Here is a 23,322-nt window from a genome sequence, read left to right as displayed (position 1 = left end):
GTTGAAGCCCCCAAAACAGGGCTGTGGCCTCATTGTTGAAGCAGTGCCACGATAAAGGGAAGAATCAGTGCGCGTTCTTGCCGTCGCATCATTGTTTGCATACTCCTGGAAGACCTTTGAACCCTCACCTTCACCACTAGATGGGCGGTCGGGTCGGGCGGGCGGGTGGTCTAGTGGTAAGGACTTTAGCCGCGTAAGCTGAAGACCCGGATTCGATTCCCGGCTCGGCCACCAGTGGGCAATACAATACAATACAATCCTTTATTGATAAAATAAAATTTTACACGTCAGGCCTTGTCGTTTTCTCTTTCGTCTATGATATCTATTTCAGTTTATAACCTTTATCATCTTAACATTTACCTACATCATAAATCTTTTAAAAGCACAGTAATCAATTCATCTATTGAGGAAAGATCGTTAAGTCAATTCAGATTCCCCCGAAGCAGAATGGCTCCTCTAGAACCATCTAAAAATGCTCGAGATACCAAACATTGCCAAGTAGACGATAACAGACTTTCTCCTTTCCAGTACTCCCTCGAAGGCCATCAGTTCGCCGTCTTCGCCTTCCGCCTGTCCTCAGACAAGCGCTATGTGGTCTCCATCTCAAGCCGAGTGATATCCTGGGACTTATCCACCTCAGACCTGGCGAGAGACCTGTGTCCACAGCTGGAGGGAATCATGCAGAACCTGGAGCTGTCCCCGGACAATAAGTGGGCTGCTGCATCTACTAATAACTCTGTGGTACATTATTTAGCTATAGATTGTTCTAAGGCCAAGCTTCCTGTAGGATCGAAGACTCAAAATGTCGTCCTAAAACAGAGACTAACAATAGATTCAAGTGTCTAGTTAGCATCCAGGAGATTTAGTGGACAGATACACAACGTTACACAAGTTAACAATAGGCTACTTGCCTCCTAGTCAAATCAGCTTCTTTTTAAGAACTGTCAAACCGAATTTGAACGAATTGCTAATATGGAATTTATATGAAATCGAATTGAGTGACGTCACGGTAAACTCAGTTACTTTATATATTTCTACCTGACTAGAGAAATTGGATTAAAAAACAACTTCTATCCATGTTTGTCTTATAATTATCTGATGCTTTATTTCGTGCATGGTATAAAATATTTATTTTTAACTACACTCAAGTTCCCTATTGTAGTTACGATCAGCCAAGAAAGCCACTTACCACTTTTCGACTCTATGTTAAACACACACGGTCGAAAAGTGGTAAACCACTTTTTTGGCTGACCGTACATACAATCATACTGTGTAAAGGGCGTAGCTACTGCCTCAGCATCTCCTGCCCTTGTATGCGCAAGGCCCGTAGTGAGTCCAAAGGGCTGCCCTGAATATTGATCTGGGTGCGTAGCCGAATGGCATTTCTCCGACGCCAAACGAAAACGAAACGCCACGCCAGTTAGTCCGGCTCTGTCGCGCCAATACGCACGAGCGATAGAGACAGATATCTACTAGCGTTTCGTTTCGTGAGCGTTTCGTGAGCGTTAGTGCCATTCGGCTACGCACCCTGATGTTAAAGCCTGAATGACTGTCAGTGCTGCAGACGCTGCAGATGCTGTGTATCATCACTACTTTTAAAAAAACTTGTATCTTCGTCTGTCAATGAAAAGAAAATTGTAGTAAGTATGTATGGAATGCATATAGACTTGCGTTTTAACTTTGAGGAGCAGCATGAGATACGAGATTTTTTCAAAGTAGTGATTATTGCGTTATTCACCCACTTCTTAAGTAAATAAGTAAACCACGACATAATATTGTACAATGATGTGTCTATAATACCAAAACTGTTTCCAGTCTATGCTGTTAAACATGCTGACCAGTGAATACGTTACTATTGAAAATCCTCTCAATGAAGGTAAAAAAAACTTTCTTATTTTGATAAGCCAATTAACATTTCATTTTCTCAAACATGCAATGAAATATTGTCTTTACGTTCCTTAAAATGGGCTGGGAAGTATCGCTTTTTGGGCGCAACAACTCGAGAGGACTGTAAAGGGATTTCATATTATTTTTTAGGCCTAGGCCTGCAAAGTAACTTTTTTTTTATAAAATATTGTCCTTTAGAGCATTTTTTTTTTATTTCATTGTATGTTTGAGAAAAGCACTATACATGCCTCGGCGTGAAAACGGATTCCCGGCCTCGTATCCCTATCCGGCCTCGCTCGCACGCTCACTCGGCCGTATATACCCACTTGGCCGGAAATCCTCATTTTCCCGGCCTCTGATGTAATGTACTATTTATCAATTAAAAAAAAATTTTGCAATTTTTCTGAATTTTTTTGCAATTTTTTTTTCATTTTATCGTTTTTGACCAAATCTAATACCAAAGCTTACCAGAAATAAATGGTTTCTTGTCTGTTCTTTTCTTTGACATTTTACAATCTCACTTTTTTTTATACCACGTCGGTGGCAAACAGGTATACGGCCCGCCTGATGGAAAGCGGTCACCGTAACTCATTTGCGTTTTGCCGACCCATTAGAAACTTGTCCACTCCTTTTTTGAAGAATTTCATACTGTAGTTCATCGGGAATACCTCGGCAGGGAGCTCATTCACTCTCAGAGTTTTTGACTTTGTTCAGGAGAGACGGTCCGTGGTGTATCAGTACTGAACCACCACATGTTCATCTACGGACCAAGCTCCTGGGTCCGTTTTTCCATGAGAGGGGAGCATGAGGAAACCTTGCCTGCTCCGGACCCGGCGCCGTATGATGACGTCACTTGGGAGATACTTTGTAAGTACACAAAGCTAGCTAAAGATTTTAATATTTTTACATCTATAAAGATTTATTTGTTAATTTAACTTAAAGAACATAAAATTATCTTACAATAAAACTTATTAAATCTAAAATTATTCTAAAATGAAACTTAAAACAAAATTAAAATTAAACTAAATAAATCTAAAGTTAAACTAAAGACATTAGCTAGCTTTTAAGTTTAGTCTTAATTTCTTAAGTATATAATAATGTAAATATGTTCATGTAAATAAAGAGACACATGTAAAAAAAAAAAAACTAAAGTAAATCTAAAAACGGCCCCTGTGTCATAGTTCCGAAGACGCTGGCAGCATTTCCTCGCTGAATTGTCAAGCTAATACGCTGAGCGAGGAAGCTGCCAGCTCTTCGGTCGCCGGTGGCGTCTCTTAGTCTCTTCGATAAGTCCTTGAAGAGACTCAGAGCGCCATGGCCCCACGGACCAAGGGTCTCGACGCCGAATGGAATAAAAATATATTCGGCGCCGAGACCTCTATATTTTCCTGCCTTAATTTTCTCGGCCGCCTCTGCTGCTGCCGCTGCCCTCACAGAGGTTGCCATTTTTAAATTAAAGGAAAAATTAGACCTCCAGCAGGCCTGGAACCTATGACCAGCTGCATTGCCGGTGCAGCCACTCTGATCATTAACTGAGAAAGTTTGGCAATGAGGAGGCACACTGACATTTTATCCCGCCAGGCGGCACCTGTGCAAGTGCCTAGGCATGTCACTGTTCGTATGTGAGAGAGAGAAAAAAACATATCATCTTCTCGCTCTCACGTATGAAATTCTTTATCTGTGCAGTGGGCTAATAGTGTGGCGCCATCTGTCATAACCTTTGAGTGTGCCTCCGCATTGAGATCTCCGTGGCTCAGTTGGTCAAAGCGGCTGCAATATCGCTATGTAGTGGTTTACAGACGTGACATGCCTAATAAAAAATAAGTGAACATTTGCACATGGGTGAATCAACTTTTCTTGCCTGTTATTGCCATGGTTACGGTCCCCTGAGTCACGGGTTTTATGCAAAATAATGCTACTTAAACTAAGCAAACATGCATTGTTCTAGTGTTAACAAGCCCATTCCTTAATTTGCCACCGAAAAACATGCTTGCATAATTTCAGTAGCATAATTTTGCATAAAACCAGCGTGACTCAGGAGACCGTAACCATGGCAATAACAGGCAAGAAGCAGTTGATTCACCCATATTTTTATGACAACAGCACTATAGATCTACTCGTACCAGGATTTTAATGTGCTATTCTTTAATAGCATTAAGCGTAATTTCACGTCAATTATTTGGGTGAAGGAAAACTTGTTGGCTACTTTCAGACCCTGAAACTGAAAGTGTTTGCTCATAATAATAATGCACAAACGTTTCCAGGATTGTTTCGTCAGTCCCGTTCCTATTAGGTTGTGTGTCTCCTATTTATAATTGATTTTCTTTAAATTTTTTGTATTTCATTGTCCAAAGCCATGGAGTTCCGAGACCTGGAAAACTTCCAGCTGGTCATGTGGAGTGGAGACCTGGACGAGGACCGGCTGTTGGTTCACTTCAAGAAAGAGGGGGAGTGGGTGAAGCCGTTGAGGTGTAGGGGGGTTCTGGCTTTTAACAAGGGATGGAACAAGATTTATACCAGCGATCCGGAGAGGGGATATCAGGTATGATGGACCAGCTCTTTATTTAAGACTTTGTTCGGACTTGGAGAATCATTTGCTGAACTATAAAGGTTAATTAAGGGGATAAAAGGATACAGAACTTTAATTTGTACAATAGTCACCTACTGCTACACTTCAAAAAAGGGGGGGAGTGGGTAAGGCCTCTGAGATGTAGGGGGGACTGGCTTTTAATACCTAAGCGATGGGACAAAGCTTAAACCACTTTCTTTATTCACCTGAGGGCATGAATCAGCTTTGTTTCGTTTCTAATTTTTAAGTTTTATTATTAGTAATTATAATTATGAAGAACTAGCCTTTGCCCGCGGCTTCGCTCGCGTTAAATTTCATAAATTGCGAAATGCTTCATACAAAGTTACACCCCCCATTTTAGGGAAGTGGGGGGTCAGAAAGATACAATAGGTAGCCTATGTCACTCTTCATCCCTTCAACTATCTCCACTTAAAAAATCACGTCAATTCGTCGCTCCATTTTGCCGTGAAAGACGGACAAACAAACAGACACACACACTTTCCCATTTATAATATTAGTATGGATTGGTTGACAGATTTCAATCTTCGAGTTGAACGAAGAACAACTTTGCTGGGAGAAGATTGAAGAATTGCATCATAAAGAGACTGATACCGCCGAGGCTATGCTGCAACTTAAACGTGGAAAGAAGGACAGAATGCTTCTAGGTGAGTACCGGTAACTAAGATTTTACAAAATCATATACCTCTTACTTTGAATGGGAATCGATCGGGCTGCAAAAAGAGGGTTCTTGGGTCGACCGGCTGGTGGCCGTCCGGCGGGTCAACCCAGGTATTGCTGGGAGGACAGTGTGTTGGCGGATTTGTGTCGGCTTCAAGTCAGTGACTGGCAAAAGGCTGCGCAGGATCGGGACAGGTGGCGATCTCTCGTTTCGGAGGCCAATTCACTTAGGATCACTAAGCCAAAAAAGTTAGTTTAGTTAGTTATCTACCCACATTTTTTCCGGATGTCGTCGACCCAATGAGTCAAACGATGCCGGGCTCTTTTTGCATCTGTAAGCGGTCACCATTCCGTTAAAATTTTACTCTACCTGCTATCAATCGGCTTAGCAACATATCTCGTCCAACTTCATTTCAGCGCTGGTAGCCACAAACGCTCATGATAATATCTGTTTAGTAGATATATATCTCTATCGCTCTTGCGTATTGGCGCGACAGAGCCAGACGACATTTCTGTCGGTATCTTGGCGATTGGCGATGTAATGACAAAATTCATACCTTGGTGCAACGACGGATCTCAAATTTGTCACCCGATCTTGAATCATGCTAACGAACACAGCTTTCTGCGCTGTAAATCTCTTCTTCTTCTTCTTCCTCCTACCTTTATCCCACGTTATGTGGGTTCGGTACAACATGTCTTCCTCTTCCATTCTCCCCTATCTTTCGTCATCTCCGTTATAGGCGCAACTTTCAAACTTCCCCTAATATACTCATTCCTGATCCGATCCATTCTGGTCACTCCACACATCCATCTCAACATTCTCATTTCCGCTACGTGCACTCTCCTTTCATCCCTCACCTTTGTCGCCCAGCATTCAGATCCATACAATACAATTGCGCTGTAAATCTATCAGTACTTAATATCAAAATCTTATTTCTTCCAGCTACAACAACATACAGTTTCGTAGTGTGGGATTTCGATAGCAGGATCGATAGATCAAAACACGTCGATGATACCAAGAAAAAGAAGAAGGATGATGAAGATAAGAAAGAAGAAGAAGAAGAGGTAAATACATTTATAGTTTACGAAATAAAGCCACGGCAACGTGGTGGTACAGGCGCCTGTAGAAATAGGGAATTTTAAAGTGGGTAGGTAGAATGAGTATTAATTATGCTGTTGTTATAAAGAAGATTTAGTAATGACCCTTTTTATAGGTATAGATAAGTTAAAATAGAACGGACAGGCAATAGGTTAGCTGTCAATATCTTAATTAAATTCATGTTTTCCTTACAGGAAGAAAAGATAGATGATGAACCGGAAAAGGATATGTCTCTAGAAGGCATTGTGCTAAAACTTCCACACACCATCCGGAATATTTCCACTAAGATGACTCTCTCTAACTCCTTTATGATCAGCAATAACAACACTTATGCTGTTGCTGGAGTCAGGTAATTTAAAAAAAAGATTACCACAATACAAAATTTTTATTTTGAAAAATAAAAAAAACATGATATAGTCTCACCTCGGACACTGGCGATCCAATATATGAAAGAAGCGCGTTCCTAGCACACAGTCTATGCTCGTGTAGGTGAACGCGTACTCTGCTTGTATGAGTGAGATATGACAGGTCGACTGTTCGCTTTTTGACAGGCGGTAACTGTGAGGTAACCGAGAGGGGGTGGGCAGCACTTTAAGCGGGGAGCGAGAGTGACCATACTGTACGATAGTACTCTTTATTATACTGTGATATAGTGGACCAATTTCGATTAAACATGGCTAAGAACTCTCCCGACTAATTCAGATTTCAAACAAAAAAACTAAATCTAAATCGGTTCATGCTTTCGGGAATCTGGAGCTACGATTGACACAGGAGCGTCTATCTTTTGTTCGTTTCTCATCGATTTTGGTGGGACCAGTGCCTAAGTGTCCGGTAAAAGAAAAGTAAAGTGTTATTTCACTTTCATTTCACGACTGTTCTCTTTCGACACAGACTCTAATGTCCACCAGAGAATATTTTAATAAGCACGATCTGTTTAGAAATCATATACAGGGTGTAAACCTAATACGGGCGAACCTCTTAACGGTGGTGAGTATAGGACATCAAAAATGGAATAAGATAACTTTTACTTAAAATTGAAATATTTTTTTTATCCATACAAATTAATTCGGCCCGCAATGTAATGCAAACACACTCGCGTTTAACGCTCGTTGACAGTTGTCATTGATTGTCATCGCAACCACGTTTACAGTACATTGCTGCTGGCAAATTTTTCAAAAATTCATTATGGGGTGAAAATTATGAGTAACTCAAAAACACTTCTTAAGTAATGATAACAATATTGAATTATATGCCTGGTTTCATTTATCGCCCTTATTAGGTTTACGCGCTGTATAATTTATTGTTGTCACCTCCTCAGAAAAAGTCTTTACGTCTGGAGCTTAGAAACCACACAACTCATCAAAGTCCTAGACGCTCACTTCGGCCGAATCGTCCAGCTGGAACCCTTAGCTGTTGGCAGCTGGAACAACGTCATCACCTCCTCCATAGACCGGACTGTCAAGATCTGGAATATTGATAACATCTTCGAGCAGGTCCACAAGATTGATCGGCAGGAGTTGCCTATTGATGCACAAAGGTAAAAAATTTAATTCCATCTTCTGAGCGAGCTCACTCCATCGTAGGCGACGTCTTTGCCTTTGGCTAGTCTGTGGCCAAGAGCACCTAAGCCCATTTATAAAAAAAATAGTGATTTCTTAACTTCAGCATCGTCTTTTGTTTCCTGCCTACGGTACCTCATCTCTGATGGCAGGTGGACTAAAATGTTAATGGAATCATGGTCGCTTTCAAATTTAAGAAGCATGTCATCCTTGACTCGTTGAGTGGACTCGTGGAGAAATGTGGGTCGCTCCTGGACCACACTAGCTCAGGACTTGGACAAGTGGCGAACTGGAAGAGCTGCACATGCTGGAAGAGCTGCATGAATGAAATTAGAATGCTGGATTGTCAATATTGTCATGCTTGTGCAAACAATACCCTTACTTTTGAAAGAGTACTTGTTACCACCATAATATAACTGTTTTCCAAAATGTTTTCTTCAGCCTAGCGTTCTCCGGTCCGATTTCCTGCTCAATCTTCTCCACTTCGTCCGGTCTTCGACACCCTTAGGCGTGAGATTGTTCTCTTGCATATCCGCTCTCTGTTATCCAAATGTCTGCTAATGATGAATAAAAACCGTTCCTGTCTCCAGTTTGGCCCGCGACCAGCACCTAGCTGCCACCGTGACCCGCAGCTGCTGGGGTCTCTGGGACACCAGCACCGGCCATCTTCTGGCTCAGTTGGCTGATGCTCCACTAGGTGCCATTGTCACCCATGCGGTGATAACTCCAAATGGAGAAAATGTGGTCACTGCTGAATCTGGGAACGTTATTATATGGGACACGCAGGAGAAACAGGTTAGTCTTCATACCATTTCTCTTCAGTTCTTCTTTTGGAAGTTGCTTCTATTGGCAAAATGACAAAATTATTTGGTAAATGACCACGCACCAAAAACATGAATCTGCAAGTAAGGATTGGCTACATTTGCCTATACAGGGTGTAAACCTAATACGGGCGAACCTCTTAACGGTTGTGAGTATAGGACATAAAAAATGGAATTAGATAACTTTTACTTAAAATTGAATTTTTTTTTTATCCATACAAATTAATTCGGCCCGCAACGTAATGCAAACACACTCGCGTTAAACGCTCGTTGACAGTTGTCATTGATTGTCATCGCAACCACGTTTACAGTACATTGCTGCTGGGAATTTTTTCAAAAATTCTCTATGGGGTGAACATTAAGAGTAACTCAAAAACACCTCTTAATTAATGATAACAATATTGAATTATATGCCTGGTTTCATTTATCGCCCTTATGACGTTTACACGCTGTATATTATCTCTGATTGGATTTTACCTGAAGCACCTTCAAGTACAATACAACTGGCTGATGCCCCACTAGGTGCCATCGTCACCCCTGCGGTGATAACTCCAAACGGAGAGAATGTGGTTACTACTGAATCTGGGAACATTATTATATGGGACACGCAAGAGAAACAGGTTAATCTCCTTTTCTTGTGCGACTACTTATCCCTCTTGTAATGGAAGTTCCTTCGATTGGAAAAATGACAGCAGATTTGGTAGATAACCATATATGACTTTTTATTACTTTATGCAGTACATGTTTGAGAAATAATAGGTTAACTAATTTGATTAACTTATTGAGTTACAAGAGTGGCACTGTAACTTTAGCAGTTTCATGTGCTCTGCTTACCCCCTTATGGGAAACAGGCGTGATTGTATGTATGTTGTATGTATGTATTGAGTTACAGTCTCAAAATTTCTTCAGTTACTTAGGGTCGATTGCATCAAACGGTCTGTCACTGTTAAAGCGCTCATTAAATTTTATTCCATAGACGTCTGGTGCGTGACATGTGTCTATCGAATGTGGTTGAAGCAACTGGCCCTTAGTCATCTTCTAGAAAACCCCCAGGCACCTTCTTAACCATCGAAATTTTGTTTTAATTTAATAGATTGCTTGTTTGAAATACCTATTCTTCGAAAAACAAGGATTAACGTCAAGCAATGTCGATGTCACGGTCGATGTCATAGCATAGACAGTTCTGAAATAAAATCGCCGTCAATAGAAATTGTCAACAGTGTAAACAAACCATACGTTGTATAAAATATCAATATTTTCATAATGTGACATGAATTGTTTAAATAACACATGGATTTAGCCATTATCTCATGTAAGAATGAAAATTAAAAACATTTTGATTACAAGTTTTGTTTACATTGGTCACAAGTTCTATTGACGTCGACTTTAGTACAGTTGAAGTAGGAAGATTAAATTTTCGTCTATTTTCAGGTAGTTTTCAAAGAGGAGCAGAAAGGTGTGAAGCAAGTGTTATTCCTCGAGGATGGTGCAAAGTTTGTCACGATATCTGTAGAACTGGCCACTGACAATATGGACAACGTTGCCGTTGCTAACATTGTGGCGAGGACAATCCCTGGTATATTTTTAAAGAACTTACTATTTGGTTTCTTTTAGATGTAAGGCTCTATAAGGCGCAGGTTCGCCCACACATGGAGTACTGTTCTCATCTATGGGCAGGGGCACCTCAGTACCAGCTTCTCCCTCTGGACCGCATCCAACGACGAGCGACTCGAATTGTCAACTGCCAGCATATCTCCGATCGGCTAGACCCTTTGGCGCTGCGTAGAGATGTGGCCTCGCTCTGCATTTTCTATCGCATGTATAACGGGGAGTACTCCGAGGAATTGTTCGGATTAATCCCTACCGCTTCTTTCCGCCATCGCCCTACGCGACAACATTTCCATCGTCATCATTTAGAATGGCTGGCAGTCCTCAACTGTGCGTTTCTCCAGAAACTTCCGTCCCCGCACAGCTAAACTGTGGAATGAATGCGCGGTATTTCCGGACCGATACGACCTTCAAATCTTCAAGAAAAGAGCGTACACCCATCTTAAAGACCGGCAACGCACCTCCAATACCTCTGGTGTTTCGGGTGTCCATAGGCGGCGGTGATCGCTTACCATCAGGCGACCTGTCTGCTCGTTTGCCTCCTATCCCATAAAAAAAAAGAAGCGCTTGGCATCCGTTGACTCGTTGGATAGACGATCCGGAAGGTTGCGGATCCGACTGGATAAGACTATCTAAGGACCGAGAGAAGTGGCGTACAAGAAGAGAGGCCTGTGCTCAGCAGTAAGCGACAAAACGCTGATATGATGGTGATGAGCCTTTCTTCTTTATTTTATGTTCCAACGAATTATCCTGATGGAAAATGAAAATGAAAATGAAAATGAAAATGAAAAGAGATGGAGAGACCGAAAAAGTACAGAAACCTAACTTTGTTGAAGTCCGGAAATAAAGAGGCCTTCATTTATAATGCTTTAATGATTCTGATTAGAAATCCCCAGAATCACATAAAATTATTTATTTATTTTGAAAACATGTTTTAAAAACCAGGGTGCCTGGCCACCGTTACAATCCCTTACGCTATTATGATGGAGTGTGTTCGGAACGAGGACAGAAGAAGTGAACTTATGCTTCAAGGCATTAATATTAAAAAACATGATTGCTGTAATAGAATCTTGGCTTTCCCGCAATCAAAGGAAGCGAAGGCTCAGAAGACGAATTATTTTCGTAATATTTAGTATTTTAGTGTAAGAATAACTCCTGATGTGTATCACGGAGCCACAGCGTCTCTTAGACTAAACCCTACGCGACAACATTTCCATCGCCATCATTTAGATGGCTGGCAGTCCTCAACTGTGCGTTTCTCCAGAAACTTCCTGCCCCGCACAGCTAAACTGTGGAATGAATTGTCGCCTGCGGTATTTCCGGACCGATACGACCTTCAAATCTTCAAGAAAAGAGCGTACACCCATCTTAAAGGCCGGCAACGCACCTCCAACACCTCTGGTGTTTCGGGTGTCCATGGGCGGCGGTGTTCGCTTACCATCAGACCTGTCTGCTCGTTTGCCTCCTATCCCATATAAAAAAAGCTCATTAAATAAAGATTTAAAAAAAATCCCTTACGCTACGGAAGCGTATCTCTCTCCCGCTCTTCTGTAGTGGATCGACAGAGCCAGACTGCGTTTCGGTCGCTTCGAAGCGTCAACAATTGTTACTTCGGCTAGGCCAGTTCTGTATGTCTGAATTTTGCCAAAAATATTTTTTAATGAACCCTTTAATTTTGTCAGATGGAGAAAAAATTTACGCAGTTGATTACGAAGTGAGAGGAACAGGATACCGTTCAGCAGTTGTGTCGGCTGATGAGCACCATCTAGTGGCACCTGGAGTGGACAAGTCCTCGAGGGACTGTCTCCACGTTCTTCATTCTAGAACTGGTGCTAGACTACACAGGTAATGATTACGAGCTGCGGCCTTGACGCTTATATTGACAAAAAAGTGGACGTTCTTGAGTTCAATCTTCCCCGGAGGGGGTATAACCTTTCATATGCTTGGGATCAGATCTGCTCTCTTTAGTTATTCTTAATCATTTACGCTATTTGAAACGCTGCTAGTTGAAAAAATATTTTTTAACAGCACATACGGAAGGTTGGCGATTCTTATAAAACACATTATTTTTAAGAATTCTCACTCCAAGACAGTTTTTTTTACGGTTTTTAAAGCAAAACTTGCATCCTCCAGCATAAATTTCATAGAAATTACGAGTATAATGTAATTTGTTAATGTGTTATCTGACATCTGACTTTTTTGTTTGTTGACTCAAAAATTTTTGATACTCGTATCACTTGACTCCAGGTTTCGGAAGTTTGTGAGCAAAAAAATATCGAAATATAAGATTTTTTTTAAATAATCTAAGCGAAATTCTGTTCAGATCATTTTGACCACTTCACTTTCTTCTGCTGGTGACTGTCTAATCTATAAAGATTTTTTTTTATCTTTTTTCTTCTTGAAATAATATCTTAACTCTTGTTTTCCAGAATCCCGATAAAGAACAGCGGCATAAAAGACATGCAGTCGATAGTGGCGCTCCCACACAAGCCCAACTGGGTGGCCGTCGTCGGCAACGACAAGGCAGCCATACTTGACATCAAGACCAAGAGACTTGTCAGGTAAAACACAAGTATTTAAAATGTCTGGGTCGATCTAGAAGATACACACCAACTCGAGTAGAATAACACAGGGGGGGAGGGTCATGACCCCCGTTCCCCCCTAGGGCCTAGGTTGGCCGGATGTATATCTAGATTCCTAGTTTTTTGTTCTATTTTTGTTTCGCCTAAAACTCTTTGGTATAATGATCAGTTGGCCTAACGATGATATGGCCTAATTGTGGTTGCCCTATTCAGTTTTGGATGAAATTTTTGTCCTAAAATTTTGTGTTCTAATGTTAGTTGTCATACTCATTAGTTATACTAATACAGTTTATCATAACTATTCATTGTCATAATCCTTTTTCTCCCTAATGCATTGTATGGCCTAATAACTTTCACTCCTATAGCGATTTCAACTGTTAATTTTGTGCCAACAAGTCACAGTTAATTTAGTGCCAACAAGTCGATTTTGTGGTTGTCGCAATTCTAACCTAACCTAACCCACTTTTCTTGCAGCAAGTTTTTTTCTTTAATGGTCATAGTTCTAACCTAACCTAATCCACTTTTGTGGCAACAAACACACAACAACAACAAGTAGGTAGTTGGTTATATTCGAGCAGGCAACAATTCAGCACACAAAAGATTAGTTAGTTATGCCACATATTATGACATTATGAGCCTGACATGCTTTAGAAGTTGTTATGCTAATTGATTATTAGGTTACATGCACATTAGGCCAAAACGGTTAGGCCAAGTGATAATAGAACAAACGTTCTTAGGAATGTAGAGGGACACCCAGGTTGGCCATACAAATAGACCACGTGACCCATACAAATAGAAACCGGACTAATTCCAATAAGGCCTAGTTACCCTTCGCGTCGGGTTGGAAGGTCAGTGGCAGTCGCTTTCCTAAAACTAGTACGCCTATTGCCTACGCTTGGGGTTAGTTATCAAAGCCCCAGGCTCCCATGAGGTGTGGCAAATGCCGAGATAACGCTAGATGATGATTAGTGCAACAGTAACAGTTGCGTTTCAATCACTCACCTTATGTATGTAAGTCCCAATTGAGTCCAAGAATGTCCATAGTCACACCTCGGACCCTGTCGATCAAAATATATGAAAGAGGCGCGTTCCTAGCACACAGCCTAAGCTCGTGTAAGTGAACGCGTATTACGCTTGTATGAGTGAAATATGACAGGTCTATTAAATATTGAAATACAGGAATGTGAATCGCAGGCGTAACAGTTACGCCGTGTCTTGCGTGGGCGACGGTCGCGCGACCGTCGCCGTCGCGTCTCATACTTCCATATCGATAAGGTTTGATTTCGTATGCGTCGCATCGCCGTCGCGCGACCGTCGCCCACGCAACCCCCGTCGTTAAACTTTTTCGATAACGAACCAACTCACATTTGTGGGCCTTTTAGGCACTGGTTCCACCGCGAGCTAGTTAACTATGAGCTATCGGCTATAAAAACGAACAAAAGGTACTCTATTTATACTGTGCTACAGTCGAGGCCAACAATTCTTTTTTACTGGTATTTCTAAAGAGTGTATTTTAAATGCAGATTCGTCCCTCGCTGGAACGGCGCTTGCACCCGCGACGGCAAGTTCGGTCTCTGCGCCCCTTCCCGCGGCGGCCTTGACCTCATCGAGCTAAAGAGAGGCACCTCCGTCCAACAGCTCATCTCCAGAGCCGCTGAGGGTGTCTTCTCTATCATTACCATGTTTAGTTCCGATGACCAGTACGTCTTTTACTATCACAGTGGGAGGAAGACGCTCAGGGTTTTTAGGTAAGAATTCGTCATTCTGTTTTCTTCTTTCTAATTTGCTCTTACTACTGCCTCTTAATTTGCTTCTTCTTTGACTATTTGATCTTCTACTAAGACTGTTAAATTGTCTCTTAAGATCCTTCCTTTTTGGCTTCTTTTATCAGAGAAACTTCCTTTTGATCTTTTTCCTTTTCCATATAATATTTGCTTTTAACTGCTGTTTTGTAGACGGCTACGAATGATTTCTCTTGGACATGTTAGTTTTGTTACTTATTCTCTGTTTTGTGATTTTTGGTGCATTCTCTTTAACATTATCATTGACTTGTTTTCGTTGTAGGTAGTTAGTATTGTTTGATATGCGATACACCTAAATACCATCGTTTTCCAGTTGGTTAATTTAATCCAATCATCATAAAAGCGTTAGGTACTCGCATGGTCCTTTCTGGATCAAATAACACAATGAAGTTTTTAACAATTTACATTTGATTCCAGAACTATAGACGGGAAAGCAGTAGCCGAGTATCGAGCTCCAGCCGAAGTGACGGGCGTTGCCAGCGCTCATGGCGGCAAAACTGTTGCTATAGCTTCTCAAGACGGATGCCTTACTATACTTAACATCGAAGATCCACATGCATAGATCATTCATCCACATTGCCTGAAAACTTGCCTCTTCTACCAATCTATCTTGACCAACATGGCATACGGTACCGAGACATGGACGCTCAGTAAGAAGGCTGTGCATAAGATAAGATTAGCACAGAGATCCATGGAGCATGCCATGTACAGTATCAAGATTCAAGATTGAAGATCGAGTGAGAAATGCTGAGATACGTTGTCGCACCAAGGTGCAAGATGTGGGTTTTGCTATTACCTGACTAAAATGGACTTGTGCGGGACATTTTGGTATTAGGCATAATGAAATTAGTGAACTAATCTTAACGAAATAAAGGTCTTATACATGTAAGAATTGCGTTGCGTTTGTTGACTCTTTGGGTCGACGACATCCGGAAAATTGCTGGTGGATGAGACTAGCTCACAGACCTATAATTTCGCTTACGCTTAAAGACTGAAGCGTGCAAAAGAGAAGTTATCACGTATATGATCATCCTATAAGTGGAAAAGAGGCAGACTACAAATGAAAAAACGTAACCATTTTTGATGACAGGCAGCGGCCGCTAGCGGCCTACTTAAGTTAACTGATTAATCGGACCTTTCAGTACAAACAGTTGTATTTAGAGGATTCAAAGATTAAAAGATTATTATTTGTTCAACATAGGTAAGTTACAAGATGTTCAATAATCTATAGGACTCTCTTTATGTACGCCACTTGTCCAAATCTCGTGAGCGTCAGAATGGCGGGTGTACATCAAGCAATCCTGGTGTGGTATACGTCAGGAGTTAGTGCTAGCAATGTGCCAAATGTGCGCCAAAATTCCAGCAATGTGCTCTTTGAACTCCAGAGATATTTAAGAAATTAATGACACCCGCCATTCTGACGTCAGGTTGGCGGGTGCACTTCCAGTTCTAGCTAATGGCTGCCTACTCAAGGGTGAAATTACTGCCTAAGGTTAGTGCTCGCAATGTGCTTCCATATGCATGAAACACAAACTAATTCAGAGAGCCGTTGAAGAGTAATATGGGATTGAATAAATATATCTATAAGTATCACTTTCTTGTGAAAAGCGCCTGCATGTTAATGCTGCATTGCAGGCAATGAACATTGCTATTTTATTTCAGCAGGCGTTATACTTTTCTAACTGCTTAATCGAAACGGAAATCACCCACTGTATCCTCTAAATTCAACTATTTGTACTGAAAACTACGATGAATCCGTTAACTTAAATTGAGTAGGCCGCTAGCGGCCGCTGCTGTCATCAAAAATGGTCACGTTTTTTCATTTGTAGTCTGCCTCTTTTGCACTCATAGGATGATCATATGCGTGAAAGCTTCTCTTTTGCACACTTCAGCAGTCTTTAAGCGTAAGCGAATTGATAGGCCTGTGGTGTGCTGGATAAAGCATCCGTCACGCTTTGGCAAGTGTGTCAGTGTGAGAGTGACAGATGTCTTATCCACGTGGATATGTGATAAAATTGGAAGCATAATATGCCGGCAGGGTCCGTTAGCAAAACCCGATTAGATTTTTCCTTAGCCAGTGGTGGGCAAAGTTACGAATAAGTCCGGCCTGCGAAGGGATTGTATCATAGATTAAACATAAGAAGATCATACCGTCCCATACATTAAAATGCGACCGCCTAAGAACGCGCATACACTAACACCACACATAGATGGCTACAAAAGATGCCTTGTTGCTATCGATTATTTGTAGATTAGCGTTAAGTGTCACTTTGGAGCCATAAATCTATGTCAAAAGTGACACTTAACGCCATGTACAAGTATAATCCAAAGCTACAAGACATTTTTTTTGTATGATTGTATCGGGCCCGCCACCGGTCCTTCAAAATAGTGTGTGATATCATAATATGGCCAGCACTGTAATAGTACATTACGATACAAGGGCGAAAAAAAGGAAGTTCGAAACTAGTGGTGATAAAATTAAATCGACACAAAATACAAAATTCCTGTCCGCACATGTGTCGTACGACGTTTTTCAATACATCTTGGCCCTCCGAAGTTTTGACCTGGCAAGAAATGATCCACTTTTCGCGCTAGTGCGTAAAATAAACACCATCTGTACTGAAATTTTCAGTAGGTACAGGTGGTGCTAAAGGAAATTCCTCTCTTTTCACACTTGATATTGTAGGTAATGTACTATTTCAGTACATATGGTGACACTCGTGTAGATTTAAACGACTCCCTTTGGTCGTGTTTTAATTTATCACATTTTTTTTTAATTATAAATGGGCTTACTCTTGGCCACAGACTGGCCAAAGGCAAAGACGTGGCCTACGATGGAGTGAGCTCGCCCAGAAGATGCCTCTTGACTCTTGTTTTGGAGGTCAGGTCACTTGTTTCGAACTTCCTCTTTTTCGCACTTGTATCGTAATGTACTATTCTGTTGTAAGTCTGGCCCGCCTCTAACGGCTCAGCCACGACATTGGTCTAAGCGCGACAGCGGTGAGCGGCAGCCATACGTGCGAATGAAAAGTCCCATCGCTGTGTCTCGCTCCAATATATGGCCGCCGCTCACCGCTGTCGCGCTTAGACCAATGTCGTGGCTGAGCTGTAAAATTCCTTCAAATTCCCGCCGCTGAAGGGCTTATTTATTATAGATATAATATTATATGGAGTTATCAGATCTTTAGTAAGATTAACATAGGGTAGAACCAGTAGTGCACATAGTGAATATCATGAATGTAATTCAGTGGTAGCTATCATAAGTTCAGAGAACTTTATGGATAACCTATCCACAAAATTAAAATTTTGAAAAAAACCCCGACCGCTACATAGTGGACCGATTTTCATGAAACATGGCTAAAAACACTCGCGACGAACTCAGCTTTCAAACAAAAAAAACTAAATCGAAATCGGTCCATGTGTTCGGGAGCTACGATGCCACAAACAGACAGACACGTCGTTTTTGCGTCGGCGGTTAAAAATGTATATTGTATGTAATTTTTGATACTACAGCCTTTATTTTAAGGTATTAAAATAAATGTACACAAAACTATTTGAAGCGCTGTCATCTTTTTCTATACATTTCCGTTCGGTTCTCGCTTACGAGTAACATAATTATTCTGAGCTCATGATAGTTACGCTGGTATTGAAAAAATGGCTGTGATACAGTATTGAGAGAATCAATAGTTAATTTATAATTTTTTTGAACCACTGGCTGTTGGTGCGCAGATGCCAATGCCTTTATTAGGGAATAGGGATGACGACTACATAAAAAATGGCACTCTGTTTAGTCCGTCAGTTAGATCGTCCAATAATACTGAACACATATTTTTCGCTTTTTCTAATTAATGAAAAAATACAAAGATATAGAGCATCAAAGTTCCGGAGTGGAGGCTTGTGAAGTCACTTCTAAGTAAAAATTGTACCTCGGCGTGACGTCACGCGAAATTTCAACGCACTGAAACTGAGAAAAAAAACGTGTCTAATTTTCTCTGTTAATCTAATTGACGGACTAATTAGTTTTTCACCACACCAACTGATAAAGGCTTTCTTTGCTATTCGAAAACAGATAGCAAAATTGCATTTTATCCACAAGAGTGCAAAGTAATTTCATACAAATTTTAACTTGATATCTAAAGCTGGGTGTTGGAATTCACGTATAAATGATGAATTTGAATCATAAACGTTAAATAAATTGATTTTTTTTATTTATTTTGATGTTTTACACTTCATATTTTCATAGTCTTGGTGTGGTGAAAAAAATTATGTTTCACTCGGTGGCAAAGTTTGTTTAACCTTCGTGCCTTGATACCCTCGCAACGCTCAAGATTCCACTTTATGATATTGGAATCTTTCGCTTGCTCAGATATCAATATTGGCACGTTCGGTTAAACAACTACTTTGCCCCCTTGTAAAACAAATGACTATTTTTAGTCGTCTCGCCTATTGAGCGGGGGGGGGGGGGCTGAGCGAGCGCGGTCACGACCATCGCTCCGGGTCAGAAAAGAGAGAAAAAATAGCCTATGTCACTCTCCATCCCTTCAACTATCTCCACTTAAAAAATCACGTCAATTCGTCGCTCCGTTTTGCCGTGAAAGACGGACAAACAAACAGACACACACACTTTCCCATTTATAATATTAGTTGGATTAGTTGGATTATTAATTATTTAGTTATTAGTATAATCCATACTAATATTATAAATGCGAAAGTGTGTGTGTCTATTTGTTTGTCTGTCTTTCACGGCAAAACGGAGCGAAGAATCGACGTGAATTTTTAGGTGGAGATAGTAGAAGGGATGGAGAGTGACATAGGCTACTTTTTATCTCCTTCTAACGTGAGCGAAGCCGCTGGCAAAAGCTAGTGTAGTATAATAAGTCTTGATTGAACTTAACATTATAATTATATTTTCGATTATTAAAAATAATAATCGAAGAAAAAATTGTTCTGACAGACCCAAATACTAGGTAGTTGAATATCATGTTATTTCGCTGAGTAGAAAAAAAATGTAAAAAATAATATAGTACTATTAAAGAAATTAATCATCACTAACGTATTTTATTTAAGTTGTATCACTATAGTATTTTATTCAACAGACGTTTAAAGGAGGTCAAAAAAGACGAGTGGCGTGGGTAACAATCTGAGGCGAATCCGACACGAGTATTTTTTGACTCAGTTAAACACCGTTGCATACAATACTTTTTCTACGACCATGCACTTAGTTTTCTTGAATAACTTTCGTGAAATTCTCACTATTTCCTGTATTTTGACGCAAAGGTTTGCACTGTCAGCTTAGCAGCTAAAAACTTTCCGCGCACGCGCGCAGTGTTGTTATAACAATGAGTTGCCGTAGTTACAGAGCCAAACAATGCGCTTTCAGTTTTTTCGATAATGCGCGCATGCGCGGAAAGGTGGCGGACGCGGACTTTGGGGAATATACTTTTATGTAGGGTTTTAAAGATCTATGCACGACCCTGTATATGACGAATAACAGTTCGGGAGTAGAAAAATAAATTTCTTCGTCTTGTAACATACATTCATACATACAGTCACGCCTGTTTCCCATAAAGGGGTAGGCAGAGCACATGAAACTGCTAAAGTTACAGTGCCACCCTTGGCAAATAAGGGGTTGAAAGAAAACGAAACTGACATTGCAGTGACAGGTTGCCAGCCTCTCGCCTACGCCACAATTTACCACATATCCCACAGTCGCCCTCTACGACACCCACGGGAAGAAAGGGGGTGATGAAATTCTTAACCCGTCACCACACGGGCAAACGTCACGGCACGAGGGGTTCGTCTTGTAAATACATCTTAAAATCGTAAACAACATAATTCTGATCGCGTCACGTGAACTGAGTTGGATTCCTATGCCTGATCCAGCTTCGTGATGGTTCACGCGGTCAGTGCCCAGGCCCCACGAAGTAGGAGGGGGCTCACGTGGCCTCCTAAGGGGCTCCCAAGAACGCGAGGCCGCAGGCCGAGCTGTGGACAGGCTGTGAACAATAATTCAGACCCAGAACAATATTTTTTTTTAAATAGCCCGTTTATGTGTCGTGTCCCACTGCTGGGCAAAGACCTCCCCTTGATTTCCACAGCTCCCGTTGGTATGCTATTTCTGGCCAATTAATCATGAAGGTGTCAAGGTCGTCCCGCCATCTCCGTCTGGGCCTGCCACGTCCGCGCTTAATTTGAGGCATCCACTTGGTGGCTATGCTGGCCCACCTATCCGGGTGCATGCGGTAAACTTGGCCTGCCCAGTCCCACTTTAGTCTGGCAGTCTTCTCCCCCGCGTCAGCTATTCTTGTTTTGGAGCGCAGATTTTCGTGAGACATATTCAAATAATTAATGAATCTGCGACATGTTTCGGGCCAATTTGGAGGCCCCTCTTCAGGTATAAACTGTCTAAAGTGTCTACAAAGCGAAGCTGCGGGCCAGAGGCCCTACGCAGAGCTTCGATACCCAGCGAAGGCCAAATTCCGAAAGGCGGACAGGAAAGTTGGAGCTTAAACACGACCCAATAGTAAAAGTGGCTTAGAGAATCTTGGAGAAGCGAAACAGCGGGCTAGAGATAACTTTTTTGACGTCCTTACAAAAAACAGAAAGTCCATCTAACCTAACATAACTCTACCTCTTTGATAGAATGTATTAAGAAAAATAATTTTCACTTGAACTTCGTTTCGCGTGACAGAAGAATGTCACTATAAAAAACATTGTTACATCAAAATATATCAAAATTTTTGTACTGTTTTACAAGTTTTAATAATTATTTAATGATTTAATTAATACAATACATCATGGTAAGTGTTGATATTTATTCTTAATAATTTAATATGTTAAAAACGTAATATTTAGTGTGATACAATAGTCTAAGTGGATGATATTTTAACTAGTATCAAAGTAAGAATCATTATTAAATAGTATGTAAATTCATATAAGTTAACGTAGAATAATTTATACTGTAATTTATGTACAATTATCTCCGTCGATATCGCTTCAACGTTATGATTCCAATATATGTGAGTGTGTTTAGTAAAATTTCCCACTTTGTCGGTTACCAGGCGAGAATTACAATGATAAAAACAATTCTTACCTTAAATCGTCCGAAAACGGGTAAAGTGTAAGCGGTGTTGTTCTGGAGTCGACGACGATGACATGGAAGATATCGTCACTACTTTTAAAAAAACTTGTATCTTCGTCTGTCAATAAAAAGAAAATTGTAGTAAGTATGTATGGAATGCATATAGACTTACTGCGTTTTAACTTTGAGGAACAGCGTGAGATACGAGATTTTTTAAAAGTAGTGACGATATCTTGGTATGCATATTCTGCGAGGTGAATTAGTCCCCATCTTTCCCTTGGTCCCTATCTTGTCCCTTTTTTAAGTATCCCGTCTTATCCCATATGCGGGATAAGATGGTGTATTGCACATATTTGATGATTGTATTTTTCTATTTTTATATGATAAGTAATAAAGTCAAAGCTGTGCCAAATTAAGCTATGATTAGTAATGAATATTTGATTAATAAATAAAACTGATAATGTTTTAAATACTCTGTTTTTATACTTCGTTACCTTAGCGTCCCCATCTTATCCCCGTTTCCCCTACTTGTATCTTTATATGAATAAACTGTGAAAGCGGCTTTATAGCAATCGACAAAGTGGGACGTTTTACCGTGCACACTCACATATTTTAATTTTTTCTTGTTAGAGGCGGACGGAACTTTGAACCATATTATCCCAGTAAATATTCATCGGAGATAAAAAAACAAATAACAAAACATTTTTATAGTGTTTTATACGATAAATTGATTAGGCGGACCCTTCAAGAATCTATATGACTAAAATTATACATAATATTTAATTATTTTTTAGGTAGGACAAGGTGGTGGAAGTTTGTTGACTCGTAAGTACAATTATTTATAACTTATAACTATTATTTATAACTAATAAACCTTATTTATTTCTCCTAAATTATATTAAAAGAAAAGTTAGAACAACGATTAATGGTTATCAATAGTTAATTTCTTGTCTTGTATTCTTATTCTTGTCAGGGTGGCTAGCCGAATGGCACAATCGCTCACGAAACGCTCACGAAACGAAGCGCTAGTAGATTATATCTATCTCTATCGCGCTTGCGTATTGGCGCGACAGAGCCAGCGGCGTATCGCTTTCGTTTGGCGTCGGAGAAATGCCATTCGGCTACGGGGCCAGTATTTCTTGTCAGTATATAAGAACAAAGAAAACTATAGGTATCCTTTTCTCTAGCACCCTAAAGAAAAGGATGCATATAGTTTTCTTTGCTCTTATTTACTGACAGACTTGTTTTACAGAGTATATTTTACTTATCATTTCACTTAGGTTAGTAGTGATTATTAAGTATTAGTGATTTATGATCGTGACATGAGTATTAAAAAATATCACTTTTTTGTAGAGGTTAACAATATATGTTTTTATAATTCCAAATCTCAAATCGATATCATTAGTAGTTCTCGAGATATTTAGCAATGTGACAGACATACAGAGTCGCACCACAAGGGTTCCTCTTGTACCTTGTTGGTACGGAACCCTAAAAGCCAGCAGCGGAACTGGGTTCAAGCTGCCTGTGATCAGGGCTGCAGAGAAAGGAACCGCCAGACCATCCGCGCTGTGTCTAATACCACCTTTATACCAGGGTGCGTAGCTGAATGGCACAAACGCTCACGAAACGCTCGTAT

General features: G+C 40.6%; 1 protein-coding gene across 1 annotated transcript in view; it reads left to right on the top strand.

Annotated features, from left to right (window-relative positions):
• Positions 1 to 15,304, top strand: part of LOC125237302 (NACHT and WD repeat domain-containing protein 2-like) — an 84,682-nt gene extending 69,378 nt beyond the window's left edge. The window contains exons 19-32 of the mRNA XM_048144292.1: positions 529 to 741; positions 1,816 to 1,876; positions 2,602 to 2,754; positions 4,242 to 4,429; positions 4,992 to 5,121; positions 6,078 to 6,199; positions 6,428 to 6,582; positions 7,552 to 7,770; positions 8,383 to 8,587; positions 10,045 to 10,189; positions 11,904 to 12,066; positions 12,651 to 12,782; positions 14,327 to 14,551; positions 15,023 to 15,304. Coding sequence (XP_048000249.1) covers positions 529 to 741; positions 1,816 to 1,876; positions 2,602 to 2,754; positions 4,242 to 4,429; positions 4,992 to 5,121; positions 6,078 to 6,199; positions 6,428 to 6,582; positions 7,552 to 7,770; positions 8,383 to 8,587; positions 10,045 to 10,189; positions 11,904 to 12,066; positions 12,651 to 12,782; positions 14,327 to 14,551; positions 15,023 to 15,167 — 2,256 coding nt within the window. The 3' untranslated portion in view covers positions 15,168 to 15,304. The remainder of the gene's footprint in view (positions 1 to 528; positions 742 to 1,815; positions 1,877 to 2,601; positions 2,755 to 4,241; positions 4,430 to 4,991; positions 5,122 to 6,077; positions 6,200 to 6,427; positions 6,583 to 7,551; positions 7,771 to 8,382; positions 8,588 to 10,044; positions 10,190 to 11,903; positions 12,067 to 12,650; positions 12,783 to 14,326; positions 14,552 to 15,022) is intronic.
• Positions 15,305 to 23,322: the final 8,018 nt, after the last annotated feature.

Source organism: Leguminivora glycinivorella, chromosome 21 (genome assembly GCF_023078275.1).
Source record: "Leguminivora glycinivorella isolate SPB_JAAS2020 chromosome 21, LegGlyc_1.1, whole genome shotgun sequence".
NCBI classification, from domain to species: Eukaryota; Metazoa; Arthropoda; class Insecta; order Lepidoptera; family Tortricidae; genus Leguminivora; species Leguminivora glycinivorella.
The sequence above is the reverse complement of the archived record's forward strand: the minus strand, read 5'-3'. Positions and strand labels throughout refer to the sequence as shown.